This window comes from Miniopterus schreibersii (assembly GCF_964146895.1).
Source record: "Miniopterus schreibersii genome assembly, chromosome: 9".
Classification (NCBI taxonomy): Eukaryota; Metazoa; Chordata; class Mammalia; order Chiroptera; family Miniopteridae; genus Miniopterus; species Miniopterus schreibersii.
Genome location: NC_138118.1, coordinates 17,076,403 through 17,094,840, shown reverse-complemented (window position 1 = coordinate 17,094,840; position 18,438 = coordinate 17,076,403). Strand labels below are relative to the sequence as shown.

At 48.4% G+C, this 18,438-nt stretch overlaps 1 protein-coding gene across 1 annotated transcript in view; it reads left to right on the top strand.

The window, feature by feature from the left end:
- Positions 1-1,703, top strand: part of SND1 (staphylococcal nuclease and tudor domain containing 1) — a 419,115-nt gene extending 417,412 nt beyond the window's left edge. Inside the window, exons 23-24 of the mRNA XM_081146624.1 lie at positions 957-1,001; positions 1,110-1,703. Coding sequence (XP_081002750.1) covers positions 957-1,001; positions 1,110-1,175 — 111 coding nt within the window. The 3' untranslated portion in view covers positions 1,176-1,703. The remainder of the gene's footprint in view (positions 1-956; positions 1,002-1,109) is intronic.
- Positions 1,704-18,438: the final 16,735 nt, after the last annotated feature.

The window sequence follows — 18,438 nt, the reverse complement described above, 5'->3', positions numbered from 1 at the left end:
CATTTATTGAGGGCCTACATATCTCAGTGAACGAGACAGTATTCCTCCCCTGTGGAGCTTACATTCAAGCATGAGGAAATGAGCAATAAAAATAAGTATAATAAGTCAATGAAATAGAATGTTAGAAGGTGCATGCAACGGAAAAGGTGAAAATAGAAGTAAAGGGCAACTACACTATGATCTCCCTTATATGTGGAACCTAACGAAGAAAATAGAACCAGAGGCATGGACACGTGAGACAGACTGACAGGTGTCAGAGGGGAGGGTGGCTGGGGACTAGATGAAAGCAGGTAAAGGGATTAAGCAAAAAAACACACCCATATATATATAACTCATAGACACAGACAGTGGAGATAGCCAGAGGGGAAGGGGGCTGGGTGGGGTGGTCAGATTTGGGGGAAATGGGGACAGAAAGAGACTTTGCTGTGGGCAATGGGTGCATGATGCAGGGTGCAGATGATGTTTTGTTGAGTTGTACTCTTGAAACCTTTATGGTTTTGTGAACTGGTGTCACTCCAGTAAATTCAACTAAGAAAATAATAATATATACATACATAAATAAAAGCCATTCCTTTAAAAAGAAAAAAGTTAAATAATAGGTTTTCATTTTAAAGTAAAGGGAATCAGGAGTGTGTAGGTGTGGGGCTGGGTGTAATTTTAAATGGGGTCATTGGATGCCTCATTAAGGAGGCAATGCTTTTTATCAGAGACGTGAAGGGGCGGGATAGTAGCCAGGTGGCTGGAGTGGGAAGAGTGCAGATGGAACAGCCAGCACAGAGCCGAGGAACAGCTAAGAGACCAGCGTGGCCCACACTTCGGCTTTTACTCTGAAGGAGCTAGATCCACTGGGCAGAGGGATGACACAGACATGACCCGGGCATCCTGCAGGGTCACTCTGGCTGCCCATTAGTGAATACCCTCGTCTTGACCACTCCCTTTCTCTCTCATCCCTCCAGATCACAGAATACCTGAATGCTCAGGAATCAGCCAAGAGCGCCAGGGTGAGTTTTCGCCTCAGGAGCCCCAGAGGGTGCTGAGAGAGGGGGCTTGGCTGTCCTGGTTCCAGCGGGTCCCACCTCTCTGAGGAGCCATTTTCTGTTTTCCTACAGTTGAACCTGTGGCGCTATGGAGACTTCCGAGCCGATGACGCAGATGAGTTTGGCTACAGCCGCTAAGGAAGGAATCGGGTCCGGCCCCCAGCACCCCTCACGCCAGCACCTCTTCCTCTGCCAGGAGAGTGTTTCAGCTTCAGACCCCAGACCGGGGGCGTAGATTGGTCCAGCTTTGCTTCAGTGTGTGGAAATGTCTTGCAGGGCACCATCTGGGCTGGGGGTGGGGTGCAGGGAGCCTGAAGCTTTTAAGGGACAGGCATTGGCTTCTGATATGGTGGGCACTGCCATCCAGTCTCTCCCAGCTAATTTCCTGTTTTTATTTAGATGGGAATTTGTGGTTTTTTTAAAAATTGTCCTCAAATCAGGAAGAAACATGAAAGACTTTGTGCTAAAGGAGGGTATAGTCCTGGCACCAGAGGCCGGCTGCCAACTAGCCCCCCATTTCCATCCCAGACTGCCCTTCTTCCCAGCCTTGCCCAGCGGTTGATTATGTGATTCCTCTGATACATCCATTCTCAAATGCCAGCGTGCCCTCTCCTTTTCTGTATTTAAAGCTTTTGAGGCCCAATAAAATAGTACATGCTGTCTGCAGCCCTTGTTGGTCATGGTGGAGCCCAGAGCTTGGGATCTCAGCAGTCCAGGCCAGGAGACCTGGGCACCTGAGTGACTCCCAGGGTTGTCATCACATGGTTGGCCGCACCCCCAGAAACCTAGCCATGACTACATCCAGCTCCTTATGGGACCCAAGAAGTCAACAGGAGTATAGATGATGAATCGGTGTGAATTTCCACCTATCCTGGAGATGCGGTCCTGCCCCAACAGGCAAGCCTACTCTCACCATGGTCTCTCACTTTATTTTTCATTGTGGAGGCTGGTCATGGAGAAGAGAATGCCCGTCAGTGGGAGCTGGGTGGTTCATCATAGTTCCAAGCAGCCCTTAGGGCATGGCGGGCATCACCTGACACCTCGGCTACCATGCAGGAGGCTGCAGATCTTCTCTTTTGACTCATCCATCTGGACACTGCATGTGGCTGCCCTCAAGGACCTTAGAGATTGGAGCAGCTCAGGAAGCAGTGCCCAGGACTATCCACGGGAAAGACCAGGCTTAGTCCTGCCAGGGCCCTAAGTCCCAGGGACTCGTTGAGGGACATAGGCGTTCCTCCTCCAGGTAGCAGGAGGAGTGGCTAACACTAGGTAGGCTGGCACAGTGTGGGTAAGATCAAGGCCCTGGGTCCTGCTCAGCTGCCTCCACAGTGTGTGTTCTTTAGAGAGTGGAGCTAGAGGTCAGGGTGCTCCAGGGGGGTCAGGGCCACTAGCTGAGGATCACCTGTCTCTCCAGGTTATTAGCTGTTGCTCCATTTGACTTGACACAGTGCGCCAGTCCTCAAGGTAGAGCTGTCTGTGGAGTTCAGAAACCCCAGGCTACTGCTAGCTGCCAAGGGAGGAGAGAGACCCGGGAGCAGCCACTGGTGTGTAGTGAGAGCCTGTCCTGCTATTCAGGGAGTACCAGGGAGAGAAAGGAGGTGTGTGTGATGGGTGGTCACCACTCTGCTGTCCACAGAGTCCAGGAGATCTGCCTGTACTCCCAAACCCCCTTGGCCTCATTCACCTGGCCCTGCCCTTCCCAGGCCTGTACTCTGGTGAAACACGGTGACACCTCTTCCCGGTAGCCCCACTTGCCACCCTGCTTTCTGATCTGGGGTGACGCTCCAGCTGCCATGGTCTTGGGGAAAGTCAGTAGAGGTGGTGGGGCCTGGTTAGCCACCTGTCATTTTAAACTAGAGATCCTGGGCCCCTGAAAATTCTGGCTCCTGGCAGTTCTGCCCCCACATCCTCTTGTTCAGGCCCTGGGTTCACCTGGAGTTCTTCCCAGTGTGCTTCCAAGGACTAGTTAAAGGGGGCAGTGAGAATGAGGGGAGGGGAGAGGAAGGGGAGAGATGTTGCATCAGCACAGCTCCAGAGACCACTGCACTCCCTCCTCTAGAAGACTCACAGTTTCTGCCTGCGGCCCCTCTGGGTGGGTCAGAACAAGTGCTTATGCTCCTCGTGCCAGCTCCTTATGGGGCCCAAGAAGTCAGCAGGAGGCGGACCATGGATTGTACGAATCTCCACCTGCCCCCGCTCCTGGAGAAGGTGTCCTGCCCCCAGCAGGCAAACCCAGTCTCACCATGCTCTCATTTCATTTTTATCCGTCACGGAGAAGAGAATGCCCACTTCACCCATTTCTCTACCTCCTGGTGGGGCCACACGGCGTGTATTCACTTGAGCACAATTTTCAGGGGGCAAGATGCCAACCCACTCTTTTGTGAAAGGGTCCGAAATCATCTCACCGTCTTAACAGTTGCCTTGGTTACATCTGCGCCAAAATAAACCCTCTGCGGTTCTCCAATTGAAACGATGCCTGAACCTTCCCACTTCTTACTTCCTTTCTTTTCCAAGGCTGATTTAGACAAAGGTCAGAATATCCATTGGCGGGGGGGGAGCCACCCAGGGTGCACAGTGTAAGGAGTCACTCAGAATGTGCAGGCGCACTGGCACATTTTCTATGCATCCATAGTTGAAACCAGTTAGCATCAGCACTTGCACAAGTAGCGCCCGAACCCTCTCTGGAGGTCCTTCCCCTGCAGGAGTTACTGAACATGGTCCTCAGTGTCAGGATCACAATTTCTGCTTCCCATCCACCTTCCCGGATGAACAGCAAAATCTCATGAACACATTATTTGTCCCCACCAGACTAAGATTCAGCTGGCCACCAGCACAGCGCTGGGTTCAGTGAGTGCCCAGGTGTGTCCGGTCTAGGTGTGGAGGAGGCAGCAGATGCCAAAATACTCAACAAGCCGCAGTGGGCACTGCACCCAGACAAGGGGCTGAGCCCTGGCCCAGTGGCTGGGAAGGTGTAACAGGAAGAGGGCCGGGTTGGGGCTGACAGATGGCCGAGGGCAGCTGGTCTGTGAGCAGGCTCTGGAGTGTCCGGCCTCTGAGGCCGATGCAGCAGAGCCACCAGGGCTGTTCTGATACTGAGCCCTGCCAGGTGAGCCTCCCTCCCTGCCAGCCTGCGGGACCAGCAGGGAGGGCGGGCGCTGGAGGAAAAGGCTTGCGTAGGTGCCTCCAGTTTATTTATTAGTTTGATTATTTCTACATCCCAGGGAGATAGTCAATGGACCCCTTTTCTTGCATTAGCCCATGTTGGGAAGTAACAGGGAGGGGCTGGAGAACTGAGGCCTCAAGAGTGGTTATTGATGTCCTAATTACAAGAGGATGCTAATTTAATTTGAACCTAATTACAGTGCACTACCCTGGGTGGCATGTGTTTTAATAATTAATGTCCTTCAGATGCGTAGGAGTGTAATAATATTTACACTGGGTTGGCCAGCAGCCTGGGGAGGCTGGCTGGGGGCCATACCCCACCCTCCTCCCCGGGCAGCTTGGCTGCTAGCAGGTGAAGACGGCACTCAAGTCGTAGTTGGCTAGTGTCTTGTCATCCTTCCCAGGGACCATGCTTGGGCCTCATTTCCCACCACTTCCTTGGCCCAGCTGGCCACTCCGAGGGATGGGCTACCAGTCCCGAGCTCTGAAATACCTGGTGGCCTGCAGGATAGGGCTCTGGACAGCAGCTCCTCCCCCACCCCGCCGCGTGCACCGGTTTCTCATTCCCCTGCCTGCCTGGGCCCATCCTGACGGAGGGCTTGTTTATGGGGGAGGGAGAAGGGTGCTTGGTTTTTCTTGGTTTTTTATTGGAAACACTTGTAAGGAATAGTACATTCAGAAAAGTGTACAAATAAGGGTACAGCTCAGGTTTTCACAAAGTGAACACACCTGTGCAACAGATCAAAAAAGAGAACATCACCCCTCCCCCATGAGCTCCCTCCTCAGTCACTGTCACTCCCAAAGGTAACCCAGCAGGTGCGTTTTGCCTGTTTGGTTGCATCTTTGTGGATGTTTTCCAGTTTTGCCTGGTTTTCGATTTTGCGCAGGTGGAGGCTGCGGTGTGTTTTGTGCCTGTCGGCTCTCACTCGGGCCTGTGAGGCCCGTCCTTGCTTCGCTAGTTTGAGTTTGTGCGTTCTCACTTCTGTATGTTCTCTTGTCTGTGGTTGTGAAGAAGTCAGATGCTCAGCAATCTGCTAGAGCCAGAGCTATGCCAGTCCCTAAAGGACAAATCTGCTCGTCCTGGCTATGCAACTGGGGTATGGGAGGTGACACTTTGTGAGAAGGGGTAGCAAGATGACAGGGCAGTTCCATCCCCCACAAGCCCAGAACAGTGTGGTTGCCAGCATGGCTCCTGTGCCCAGCGTTTCAGAGCTCCCAGAGGTGGGAAAAGGGTCCGTCAGCAAAGTTCCAGAAGCCAAGCAGAAGAACCAGGGGTTTAAGAGATGGTGTGAGGGCCCTGGCCGGTGTGGCTCAGTTGGTTGGAAATCGTCCTGTGCACCAGAAGGTGGTGGGTTCGCGTCCCAGGCAGGGTGCACACCCAGGTTGCATGTACAGGAGGCAACCGATCAATGTCTGTCTCTCCCTCTCTCTCTGTCTCTCTCTACATAGGTGGCTTAATCACCTGGGGTGCTCATTAAAATGCATTTTCAAGCCCTAGTCGGTTTGGCTCAGTGGTTAGAGTGTGGGCCCGAAGAGGACTGAAGGGTCCCGGGTTGATTCCAGCCAAGGGCATGTAGCTCAGTTGCAGGCTCGATCCCCGGCCCCAGTTGGGGCGCAGGCAGGAGGCAACCAATTGATGTGTCTTTTTCACATGGATGTTTCTGTTTCTCCCCCACCCCTTCCACTCTCTCTGGAAAGCAATGGAAAAAATATCCTCGGGTGAGGATTAAAAAACAATAATAATAATAATTAATAAAATGCAGCTTCCAGAAATAGTGCCAGGACTATATTGGGAGTGGGGGTAGGCTGAGTGAGCTAAATGCTCAACTAGTGTAGCAAGAAGAAAACGGATAATGTTTGAAGTTGATAAAACAAGAACTGGCCTATTGTTTAGCAATAAGATAGTAACCACCTAAAACGTGATTAAAAGTGGTTGCTTGTAGCACAGCTAGGGGTGGGGAGTGCTTATTGTAATTCCCTGTGTACTGTTTAAATCACATAAATATGCATGGATCACTTCCCACTCCCTGCCTACTATCTCAGTTCCTTCGGGCCAGCACCTGGGAACCTGCACTTGGACGCTTCCTAGGTGATTCTGAGGAGTTCTCAAGTTCGAGAATTCGCTATCATCGTCCAGACTCATTTTACAAGACGAGGAAGGAGACAAAGTGACTTGCCCAAGGTCACCCAGCTTATTAATGACAGGGCCAGAAATAGAAAACAGATCCCCTGGCCCCAGGCCTGTTAGTTTTATCTACATCATAACTTTCACCTTGGTGGGCCTGAGGGGCGAGCTGGGGACCTGGCTCAGTTGCTGGAGGGCAAGGAGCCCTTGCCCAGGCGCAGGGGGGGCGACCCCTCCAGCAAGCGGAACACTTCGGATCACAGCACGCTCGCACCGCCCTGCCAGCAGCAGCGTCTTCAAATCATTTACTCAGAATAGGAATGGGTCGGCCCTGAGCCATCCAGAGCCCCCTGAACATTCAGGCATTTGCCATGTACTGCGCTCCTCCCTGCTAGTTCCAGGTTCTGTTCTAAGGGCTGGGATAAAATGAGGAATAAGCCCTGGCCTCGGAGACCTCACAGTCTGTTGAGGACAGCAGATACTGGTGATAGGAAAACCTACTTAACTTCACCAAAATAGAGGCATGGGCAGATGCCATGGCATTAGCTTGTCAAGTTGACAGTGTGCAGGCCCCATGATCCAGCAACTCCCTCCTGATTCTGTCTTCAAGGGCTACTTGCCATGTGAGAACCCCCACCAGGAGTCTCCTGCAAGAATGGCCATTGCCGTTTTGTTCCTACTAACAAGAAAACAGCACAGCAGACCCCGCAAGTGTATCCACACAACAGATTAATCAGCAATGAAAATAAATGAATTGTGGCTACATAGCAACACAGACAAATCTTAGAATCAATAAGCACATCTCAGGCCTTCATATGAAGTTCAATATCAAGTTACACTAGCTTATAAATACATGTATGTGAAATGGTCATATAATTTATGGGATATTTGAGAGTGCAGAGGGACACTTAAATTCTTACATTTGTACCACAAACGTAAACTGACACTGGCAAACTGGGGTGCCTGGACACCTTTGACATAGGTCATAAAATAAGCAGTTAGTGGTCACCTCCAGGTGAGGCAGGGGACCCTGGGGTTGGGATAAGGAATGATGACAGGGAGACATAAGTTAATGGGAATGTTCGAAGTCTCAGTATGAGAGATGGGCCCATAGATGTTTATTGCATTATTAAATTAATAAGATGGTATGGGAGCTCAAAAAATAAAATTTTTCCTGGGAGTTAGGTGGAGTTATGGTCAGAGAAACCTCGTAGGAACACTTCACTCTGCGAGGGAAAGTTATGGAAGGTTTGAAGACAAGCTGACACCATTTACCAGATGCAGAGCAGATCTAGTTGAAGGAACACACTGTGCTAAGCCCTCTCCTGGCTGGTAGTGCTCAAGGCTGCCTGTTTGGGTCCCAGTGTCCACAGAACTAAAGACCAAAACCCAGGCCTGTCATCACCAGCCCTGGGTGCTGACCAATGAGGTCCCACACCCCTTTGGGAAAAAGCCTTGGGCTGGGGAAGCTGCCAAGCCTGCCCACGACACTTGACTTTCCTGGAACACTTTTCAAATTCAGCTGTAACTGAAAGTCAGGTGCACAGCTCTTAAAGCTTGTGGGTGTTTACAAATCTAAACATCACCTCTGAACTCAACTCAGATCAAAGTAGAACATAAGCGTCTCAGAAGGCTCCCTGATGGCCCCTCCCAAAGGTAATGATGACTTTTACCTCTGTCACCATAAGTTTTGGCTGTTCTTTGCAAAAGGGTCTTTCAAAAGCCATTTCCCAAAAAAAAAACAAAAAACCAGTGCCAGGGAAGTGAGGGGGCCACACAGTCTCCAGAGACCTTTACTGGAGCACCTAAAACTTGGGGTTGGAATTGACATGCAGCAGGATGGGGGTGTCAGAGCCCACCACAGCTGCTTCAAGACCTTGGACAAGGCCAGCAGGATTCAAAGGTCCCTGTCCCTGCTGCCCGAGGGCTTTGGCTTCTGCCTCCCTGGCAGCTCAGATCCATCATCCTAGGTCAATGGAGTCATTATTCTGTGCCCTGGGCTCAGCCTCTGTGCTGTGGGAGCGGATGACACTGATATGATTCAGTGAGCAGGCAGCCTCAACCCATAGGAGTCATCTGGGGACCTGGGCCTAGGAGTCCAGCTCCTCTACCCGGGCAAAGCACCGAAGTGCTGGCACAGACCGAGTGAGTGTGGCCCTGGGACAGAGCCTGTGGCTTTAGCATTTCATGTTCTCAGCTGTGTGCGTGGAAGGAGGAGGGGCCAAACTGCAGTTCATCTAAATGGGGCCTCTTTCGGGCTTTGCAATGTGTCCTTGTGCACACGCACAGCTCACCTGTGGCCAGCTGGGTCTGAGCCTCGAGGTTTCACCGGAGAGGAAATGGAATAGATGGGGCAGGCTTCCCTCCGGTCCGCTTCAGGCGGCCACCTTGCCCGCCCTCTCTCCAGCCTCTCACGCTGCCGGTAACGCAGAGTTTGGATTTCAAAGAATTTCTTGCTGAGCTTTAGGCTGCATTTAGAGATTGAGTCCACAGATAGATGTCACCCAGATTAGTAATTATCAGGCTGAGTTGATGCTGGTAGAAAACCTGGAAATGAGGTTTATCTCGAGGAGTCAGTACAACACAGTGGTTGAGGCTCTGAAGGCAGAAAGGCTGCCCCAGTTTGCCCCTACTTGCTGTGTGCCCTTGGCAAGCTAATTAACCTCTGAGAGGCTGTTTCTTCACTTGTAAACTGAAGATAAAAAGGTAAAAGTTCCTGCTTTTAAAGTTGATATCAGAACTCACTGAGATATTTGCAAAGCCTTTTGTGCAGAAGCCTAGCACAGACTCAGCGTTCGGTAATGGCCACTGTAATAGCTCAGGGCAGACAGTGCAGTGAGGTGAGAGTCTGGACAGCCCAGAACTGTTTGTGTGAGAGGAACTAGACCAAAGTCTGAGACACTTAGATCTGCTCCTGCTCATGAGAGCATCGTGTGGTTCAGGCTGGATGGGAGCCAGGGTATCAGGAGGGGCAGGGGGCTGAGGTCGCTTGGCTGAGTCCCTGGCTGTCTCCCATGAGGCCTCAACACTCCCTACTCCAGTTGTGGCGTGGAGGGAAGTGGGTAGCAGGGTGACCTGGGACTAAGCCTGCAGCTGGTCAGCCCACATGTCCTGAGCACCTAGAATGTGCTGAAGATATAGCAGCAAACTGCTCATGGATGGATGAGAGCATGTGGCCCTACTCAGCTGGGCATGGGGGATGCCACACCCAGCCAAAACTTACCCATGGACGCCTTCCCTTGGACCTAAAATTTGGACCTAGCAGACAGAAGGGAAACGTGACGGTAGGGGTTGGCTGTGTGCAGGTGTCTCTCAGCAGCCATCTGATTAGCCGACCAGATGACCTGCCGTGGAAAATGACGCCTCCCCCTGATGTACGTGAGTGGCTGTGGCTCCTAAGAAAGCCCTGTGGGGGGCAGCTGCGGGGCTGTGGGCAGAGTGGAGTGGGCTGCAGAGTCTGTGCTAGGAAAGCAGGGTGCTGCAGCTATCAAGTGTGGAGCAGCGTGTCCCCATTCCCGGCAGGAAGCCCAGTGCTGGGGGTTACCAGTGCCTCAGCAGGCAGGGCAAGCAGCCAGCATCAAAGCCACACTCCCGCCCGAGCTGCCATGGGAATTCTGGGTGCATGTCAGCCCCAGCCGGGCCTGCCTCCTGGGTTTGGCATGGGCCTGGCTAGCTGGGAAATGAGAAAGTCAGGGTTTCAGGTTCCCCCAGGAGAGCAAAGCCAGAGCAGGGTTGTGCAGAGGAAGCCCCCCAGACTCAGACTGAGGACACCATACCAGGCAGGAAAGGTTAACACCCATGTGTATGACACTTCCTAGATGACCCTCCAACCCACGTTCACCGAAACACTGGAGTCAGAGGGGCACACTCTGGGACATCATAGTGTATGCTGTTGGGGGCATTCCCATTTGACAGGGTCACCAGGAGGTCAGTGTCTGATCTGAAGTTACGCAGGGTGTGAGAGTGTCAAAAGCCACACACAGGTGGTGAGCCACCTAGGTGATCTTGTCCCCTAGGGAGGACAAGATCAGGAAAGACAGGTCAGAGCTAAATTTTACCCCTCCGGCTGTGAACATCTGGAGAGGCTGATGCAGCAGCACACATACATACACACACACGCACACACACACACACACCGTGCAATGCAGTAGGAAGGTGGGAGCAGTGGGTATCACTACAGACTGGACTGGCCGCCTTGTCTCATCTGGCCTGATCTGTAGAGGACAGCTCCCAGGGGGGACTCGAGGCAAAGATCTCAAATGGTGCCTTGTCTGATCAATTGATAGTGGCTCCCTCGGGTGCTGTGTACAAAAGGATTCTGAGGTCATAATAGAAAGTCAACTGTAATTAATTATTGATGTCTACCAATGAGGCAGGATAGTAAGAAGTTAGGCAAGTGGAACGGGGGAACTGAGACAGCTAAACAAATTGGCTGAGCAGTTTACACCCGATACAGAAGGTCATCTCTCTAGAGATAACACCTAGGGCTCAGTTGTATTTCAGGTCCAGGTCCAGAAAAGCAGCAAAACTAGATGTGTGATGCCAGGACCAGCTGCAATGACCCCTGCCCTGGTGCTGACCAATCAGTGGAGACCATGACCATGAAAGGGCACACCTGGGAAAGCTGATGAATATTCAATTGCGATCTCCCCTAAGATCTCTAAACTCCCAGCCTTTAAAAACCCTCAAAGGACCCGGTGCATGCTCTCCCTCCCAGGAGCATGCCCACACCTTTCCCCTTCCCCTCTTCTTCCCCCACAGGCTTGCACCTCCTGTACTCTAAGGGACCCCACAAGGCTTGCAACCAATGGAAAAATGAGCAGTGGCAGCTTGTCCCAGGATAACCCCCTGAACCTGTCCCCAAAGCCCCCTTTTCTCTGACTTCTCAGTGAGCCAAAGCAGTCCAGCCTGGGCTCATTTTTCCTATAACATTTTCTAGGGAGTCAAAGCAGCCCTGCCTATTCTCTCTCCTGTTGCTGCTTCTGTCCTAGGCCCTTCCTTTCTTCATTGTCCCCAGCTTTAATAAATGTTCTTTCAAAATCACTTGGACCTGTGTTATGAAATCCTTCCTGCACAAGGTCACACACTACTGGCTGGCCCTAGGCAGACCTGCTAATGGCCAGGTTTCCTTTTTGGTAACATTTTCTGGCGACCATGCAGCGACCTTGTTTCGTGAACCCACACATCCCAGCTGGCCCACTTCTACTACTTTCATAACTTTCGACTTTGCTGGTAACAACAGGTGGGGCTTCACCATCAACATCACCGGTAACATGGTGCTGTGACTCAGATCACCTTCTCAGGAATAGCCCTCGCCTCCCTTGGCCAGAGGGGCCTCCTTACGCTTTCAGTAAATCTTTCTGTATCTGCCTCACATCTGGGCACCACTGATACCTCATGTCATCTCCTGAAGTCACTCCCTTTTACCATCTGGCCTCCAGAGACTACCTCTGACCCAGGGCCTGCTTAATCACTCATTGCCGTGACCAAAAGACTCTTGCTTACAAGTATTACTTCCAGCCTACTGTTCTTTGTCTATATCTCTCAGGTGTTTCACTCATCTCCACGGGTTTCCTTCCTCAGATTGTCATATCGTGGTGTAAAGTGGCAGGATTCCAGAGAAGCCCGCCCAGGACCACGTCACAGCCCCAGCCCTGTGCCTGGGACCAGCAGGGGCCCATTGCGCCCTCCCGGCTGCTCACTTCCCACTGGTGAGGCTGGGGCAGAGTTCCTGGAATCCCCGACCTCTGTGTTGTAACGTAAGAGGCTGACTTTGTTTGAGTGGTCTTCTTTAAAATCCTCGAGCTGGGTGAAAGGTTAAGGGTCGAGAGAATATCAGCTAAAGGTTAAGGGTTGAGATAACTCAGGACAAGAGGGGAAAAATGGGTGGCTGGTTTTTGACTTTGGCGTTCCAATTGGAATTCCTTTCTGAGGCTCTGAACAAAATCTTTTGCCGGATAAATGAGAGCCTGAAGTCATTCTGCTCCGAAGATAAGGGGCGTCTCATCCCTCCAGCTTGAATCTTGGGTTTCCTTAGGCAACTAAGAATCTAAGGCCTGCCGGGCGTGGCTCAGCGGTTGAGCGTTGACCTGGGATCCAGGAGATCAGGGTTCGATTCCCGGTCAGGGCCCATGCCCGGGCTGCGGGCTCGATCCCCAGTCGGGGGTGTGCAGGAGGCAGGCGACCAATGATGACTCTCATCACTGAGGTTTCCACCTCCCTCTCTCCCTCTCCCTTCCTCTCTCTGAAATCAATAAAGACATCTTTGTGCCGGTGTCAAAGGGTAAACTTCATGACATGCCAGAGCCCCATACAGAATTCCAACTCAACTATAATTACAGAATTGACTAATCCAGGAATGCACACATAAAGGTGGGTTACCTGGCGCTCCAAGTTTTCACGGCTGTATTAGCTGGGGAGAGAAACCAAGATACATAAGAGGATTTGAGATGACTCGGGAGGTGACAGCCCCTTGGATCTCAACCCACTAAACAATGTCCCTAGAAATTTGTTCAGACTCTGCAGATCTCAAAATAAAACCAAAATCTACATGGGAAATTGTGCCCCCAAGGACAGAAACTCCCAGCCTCCAGCTCTCATTAATATGCCTGCAAATATACAATTAATAGGAAGGCTTTACTTGCAAATACTTACAGAAATGAGAAGATTTAACTAGAAGTGATATCAACTTAAGATGGCCAAAATGTAGCTCTTTTGATGCCTAAATCAATTTTTGCATGCAAAATTAGAAACGCCGGCTCTAAAGTTAAACTGAATGAATGGGAAACTTATCTTAATTGGAAATTAGAAGCTCTTAGAAGGAGCACAGGTAAATCACACTCAGAATAGAAAACCAAAAAGGCTGGTCTCAAGCAGAGGGGAACCAGCAATTGTGTACATTCCTTGGACTAGAACAGAGTTAAGAAATCTACTTATATATTTCCTTGACTTTCTCCGGGACCCTGATGGGTTTGCAAAGGAATTTAATTTAACTGTTAGAGAATATGGTCTTGGCTATTCTGACTTATTCCAATTAATAGACCTACTGGTTTTGGGGAGCAAAACAACAGAAGTTCTAAGTAGGGTCTCCTGGGAAACTCCTGTAGAGGGGTCCGTCTTTATTGTAGAAAGCCTGGTGACCTTAGGAAGGATTATAGGAAACTGAAATGGGATTTAGAAAGAGAAAAACAGCAGCAAGCATAGGTTGCTCCAAAGGCTTTCCCCCTTCTCACCGATAGTTTGGGAGAGGTTGGGATTATCATAAAAGGGAAAAGCCACTAAGGCTCTTGTAGATACTGGGGCTACTTCATCTGTTCTTAACCACACGCAACTGAGTTGTCTCCATCCTCAGAGTTAAAGCTTCTGCACAAATGGCAGGGATATCTAATCAATGTCTGTTTGTTGTTGTTTTTTTAATTTTTTTATTGATTTCAGAGAGAGGAAGGAAGAGGGAAAGAGAGAAACATCAATGAGAGTTATTGATTTTCTGCCTCCTGCACACCGCCTACTGGGGATCGAGCCCAAAACTCAGGCAAGTGCCCTGACTGGGAATGGAACTGCGACCTCCTGGTCCTAGGTCGATGCTCAACCTCTGAGCCACACCAGCCGGGCCAATGTCTGTTTCTTAGAACCTGTTCCCTTCCAACTAAGGAATGTTATGGGACAATATATATTTTTGCTAATTAAATCTGCCCCCATTCACCTGATAGGGTGAGATTTTCTTGAAATCAGTGATGCCCACATATGCTTTTTCCAGAAGGATGAAATGTATTTAGAACTAAATGAACCAGATGCTGAACCAAATGGGAAAATAATGATTTTAAAGGAATCTCCACAAGAGGAAGCTAATCTTGAGACTGACTGAACATGTGCTAACCATCTCTTCTTCGTTATTAATTTCCATGATTGCTTCGGGGATGGCTTCACAGGGCACCCGTCCTACTCAGAACAGTTCAGAACAGCCCAGAGACTTGCATAGATGCCTCTAACTCTTGGCTTGTTATGTAGATGGGGAACTAGTGCCTCAAGAGTCCCCTTCTGGGGTGCATACTTGCCAAATGGGAGAAATTTGGCTCTGAATCCCTCAGGAAAAAGGCTAATCTTCTTTTGTAACATGACCGGGCCCCAATATAAACTGGGTGACAGAGAGGTTTGGCTAGTCAATGGCACCGTTAATTTTAATACTATCTTGCAGCTGGACCTGTTTTGCCCAAGGGAAGTGGATGGATGTTCCATATATTCAAGCCTTTATGGCTTTCAGAGATGACCTAGCTATGTGCTGCCTGTAACTAGAAAAAATGTACCCAGATGGGAAGAAACATTCCAAAAGTGGGTGAATGGATTTGTCAGTCCTTTGCCAACATTTGAGTGGCAACCCAACTGTTGAGGTATTGAAAACAACTGTCCTTGTTTCACAAATGAACCCTTTATTGGGCCAGAGTGTGGCTCCAAAAACAATTCAAAACCCACCAAATCCTTTTACCTTTCCAAAACCTCCCTTAATAATCTTAAAAGACTTATAGATAATTGGCTTTATGAAACCAAAGTCCTTCTCAGGGGAGCTCGCTTTTCTATAGCTTTGAAATACAAATACCTGATCCTCTTCAAGAATTCTTACCTGGGCCATCTTTTAAAATGCAAATTTTTGGGAGGGGATTCTTATCAAAAGAGGTAAAACCTTAACCATCTGAGCAGATCAGTTTAACTTATTTCAGCTGTTTCTTTCTAAATTAGTGAATTTTGATGAGAAGTTATTGAATATCTAGATATTCTGAAATAACATGAAATATTGAAATGATTGCTAGACAAGTCTTAAAATCACTTACTTTTGGCTTCTTATTACAAAGAAACTATAAAATAGATTTGGAGCTGTTAATGAATGGCTTATACTTTATTAGAGGTATGTTTTTTGAAAGTGAGAGTATATTTGCCAATAGGGGAGCCTATGTTTCTAAAGGTTATGAAATGTGTTCATAGAAGTATCAGTCTAAGGAATGCTGGTTGCTTACTTTTTGGTTATCATTGGAAATGGAGGTTTCTAAGACTTAAAAATTCTAATTAAGTTGGACATAAATTGTATGGTTTTGATAATAGAAGGTATAAAGTATGGAGATGCATTTTTGAAGGACAGGGATTGAAAGTTCACTGTTCTAAAGATGGCTATGTCTGAATGGGTAAGAAGGTTTGTGAAAATTGTAGAAAGGTTTGTAGAAGGTTGTAAAAGTTGTAGAAAGTTTGTGAAAGCTGTAGAAAGTTTGTAAAGAGAAAACCTCCAGTCAGGCTCCCAGTCTCCCTTCCCCCACCTCATTCCTCTCTGGTAACATTCTTTGATGACTCTGGTGGGACCTGGAATTTGTTTTCTTTTTTTCTTTTTTAATATATCTTTATTGATTTCAGAGAGGAAAGGAGAGAGAGAGAGAGAGAGAGAGAAACATCAATGATGAGAGAGTCATTGATCGGCTGTAGCCCGCAACCTGGACATGTGCCCTGACTGGGAATCGAACCCTGATCCCTGGATCCTAGGTCGATGCTTAACCGCTGAGCCACGCCCGGCCGGGCTGGAATTTGTTTTCATTACACTCTGTCTTCTCATCGTTGGTGTGGGGAAAACCTACCAGTCAGCTATAAATTCTTCATCAAAACACGCCTCCTCAATGCTAAGATGGAAGGTAAACCTGCCCTCTGGACATGGAGTCACCCACCCACACAACCCCAGGTGATACCTAGATGATGGGATCCAGTGAGTCAAGACCTGATCACCCCTGACATCCAAAGGGACCCCTTCCCTCCCCCTTGTTTGGCTGGTGTGGAGTTGAATGCCCTGAGTAGGGTAAATCCATCCCCGTGGCATCTGGCTACTGCCCTGGTAGTTGATAAGAAAACCCTCAGGGCACTGAGTAAACACATTCACAGGACAAAACACACTTTCTCTCTCTACTGGTGTGGAGTTGAGTCCCATGTCTGAGTGGGGTAAATCCATTCTCAGGGCACCTACTGCCCTGATCATTGGTAAGGCCACCCTCAGAACACAGAGTAAACATCCACAGGCTGCTCATGCTATGACTCCCTGTTCTCTATCTGGAGCATTTATCACCTTCTGTCATTGGGTTTCTTTTTTTTCTATGACTGTTCAGTGAGCCAAAGCTGCACCAGTTAGGCTCATTTCTTTCCTATAACATTTCTTGGGAGCCAAAATAGCCCTGCCTAGGCTCTCACCTGTTGCTTAATTCCTCAGATTGGAGCTGATACTGTTTCCACCACTCATTCATGGCCTTCTAAGCTTTTATTGAGTCTCAACAGGTCTTCCTACTGGGTGATTAAGGCCTTTCCAGTCTCCTTGAAAGTTGTCAAAAACAAGTTGTCTTGTGCCTTCTCTAAAAAAATTAGTAATTTGGATTATGTGTATGGTCCTTTTGTGTATATCTTTATGTGATATGGGTTCATCTGTGTATTATGTGTGGTGTGTTTTCTGCCTCCCAATGACATAACTAGGATATAATATTTTATTGGTTTAAAGAGATTAAATACTTACATAGATCAAGCAGGATCCTGTGGTCTGGGCAAAATATTTGATATTAAAACTGGTTTAAGTTTGATTGACATCTTTTAGAGTTATTGCCATATAATGAGTTTGATTGACCTGGGTTAGCAAAAACTTTATGTTATGATCTTTTGGTTAAGTATGTTTGACAACTTTCCCAAGGTTTGAATTTTAACAGACTTTTTCTTAAACCTAGAAATGACTTGGAGTTATTTCAATGGACCCTGGAATTCCTAAAGGATTTGTTCTCTCTCATTATGAAAGAAGCTTTTGAACTAATTAGGCGTATTTAATATGCTTGAAATTACATGGGAAGCTTTGCCAAATAATAATAATAATGATGTTCTATTTGTATACATATGTTTTTATTAAAATGGATATTCTAGAGATTACCTGAAACCTCCAGGATTCTGCAAAGTTCCAATATACTTTCATTTGTAACTCTAATTGTTATCTTGGAATGTTATATCTTATAGAAAAGCAAAGTTCTTTATCAGTTGCATTATAATCAGGTCTATAATCATGTCATTTTAAGTTTTGTCATTATAGACAGTCATTGTTTTACTCTGATGCATTTGCAAATACGTTACATCTTTAGAAAGACCCACGAAAAGGACTCCGACTTACTCTAAAGTACAGATTTTTAAGCAGGTTATATTTGAACTAGATGAAGATTTATAAAACTCTAAGGAATAACTGGATTCATGGAAAGACTGGCAAATAATCAGGATAAACAAAAATTGGTTATATGGGATTGAATGAACTGAGGATAATTATTCTTATGACTTTGTTAAAAATACTGCTGATTTTTAAATCTTTTTGTTATTAAGGAAACTTATTCTTTCCCTAGAGCAATTTGGTAAATTATACCCTCATAAGCAATACTGAAGCTTTTATCATTTCTCCCTACTTAATCCCTCTAGAATTTGGCAACTCTTAATGAGTGAGTATTATTATTTTCATGCCAATATGTTTGTTTGCATGACTCCAATAGGAATCTGTACTCTTTATAATAGGATACATAAAACCAGTTTCCATTTGCGGTTTTACTAACCAAGACTTTTAATGGAATGTCATGATCAAGAGAGACATGCCTAGACTCTGGTTGTCACCAGAAAGCTTTAAGAAATTAAGATTGACTTTGACACTGATAAGAGCCCCTTGGAGAAATGGCCCGGTACCTTGCTTATTCACATGGTTCATGGCATGCGTTCCAGGTGAGGAACGAAGGTTGCTTTCCTGGGAGATGACAGAAAAAGAACCTCAACCACCAGCTAGAGGGAGATGTCGTTCAGAGCACGGTGCTTCATGATGTCCTGAGCTGGGCTTGCTCCTGGTGATGCCCCGGGCTCCACCTCAAGTCAGGAGGCAGCGGGGTGCACGTCCCGGGGCGCACGGCTGCGGCCTTGGGCCTCCCTGCCCACGAGTCTGGAATGCGGGCCCCGCGCAGGGCACCGCAACCAGCCCAGGCGAGTGCAGCTGCCTCTTGCCCGTCCCGGGCCCCTTTGCTGCCCTAGCCCTGGGCCTTTCCCAGGCACCAAGGTCCGGAGGCCCGGGCAGCAGCCGCCTGGCGC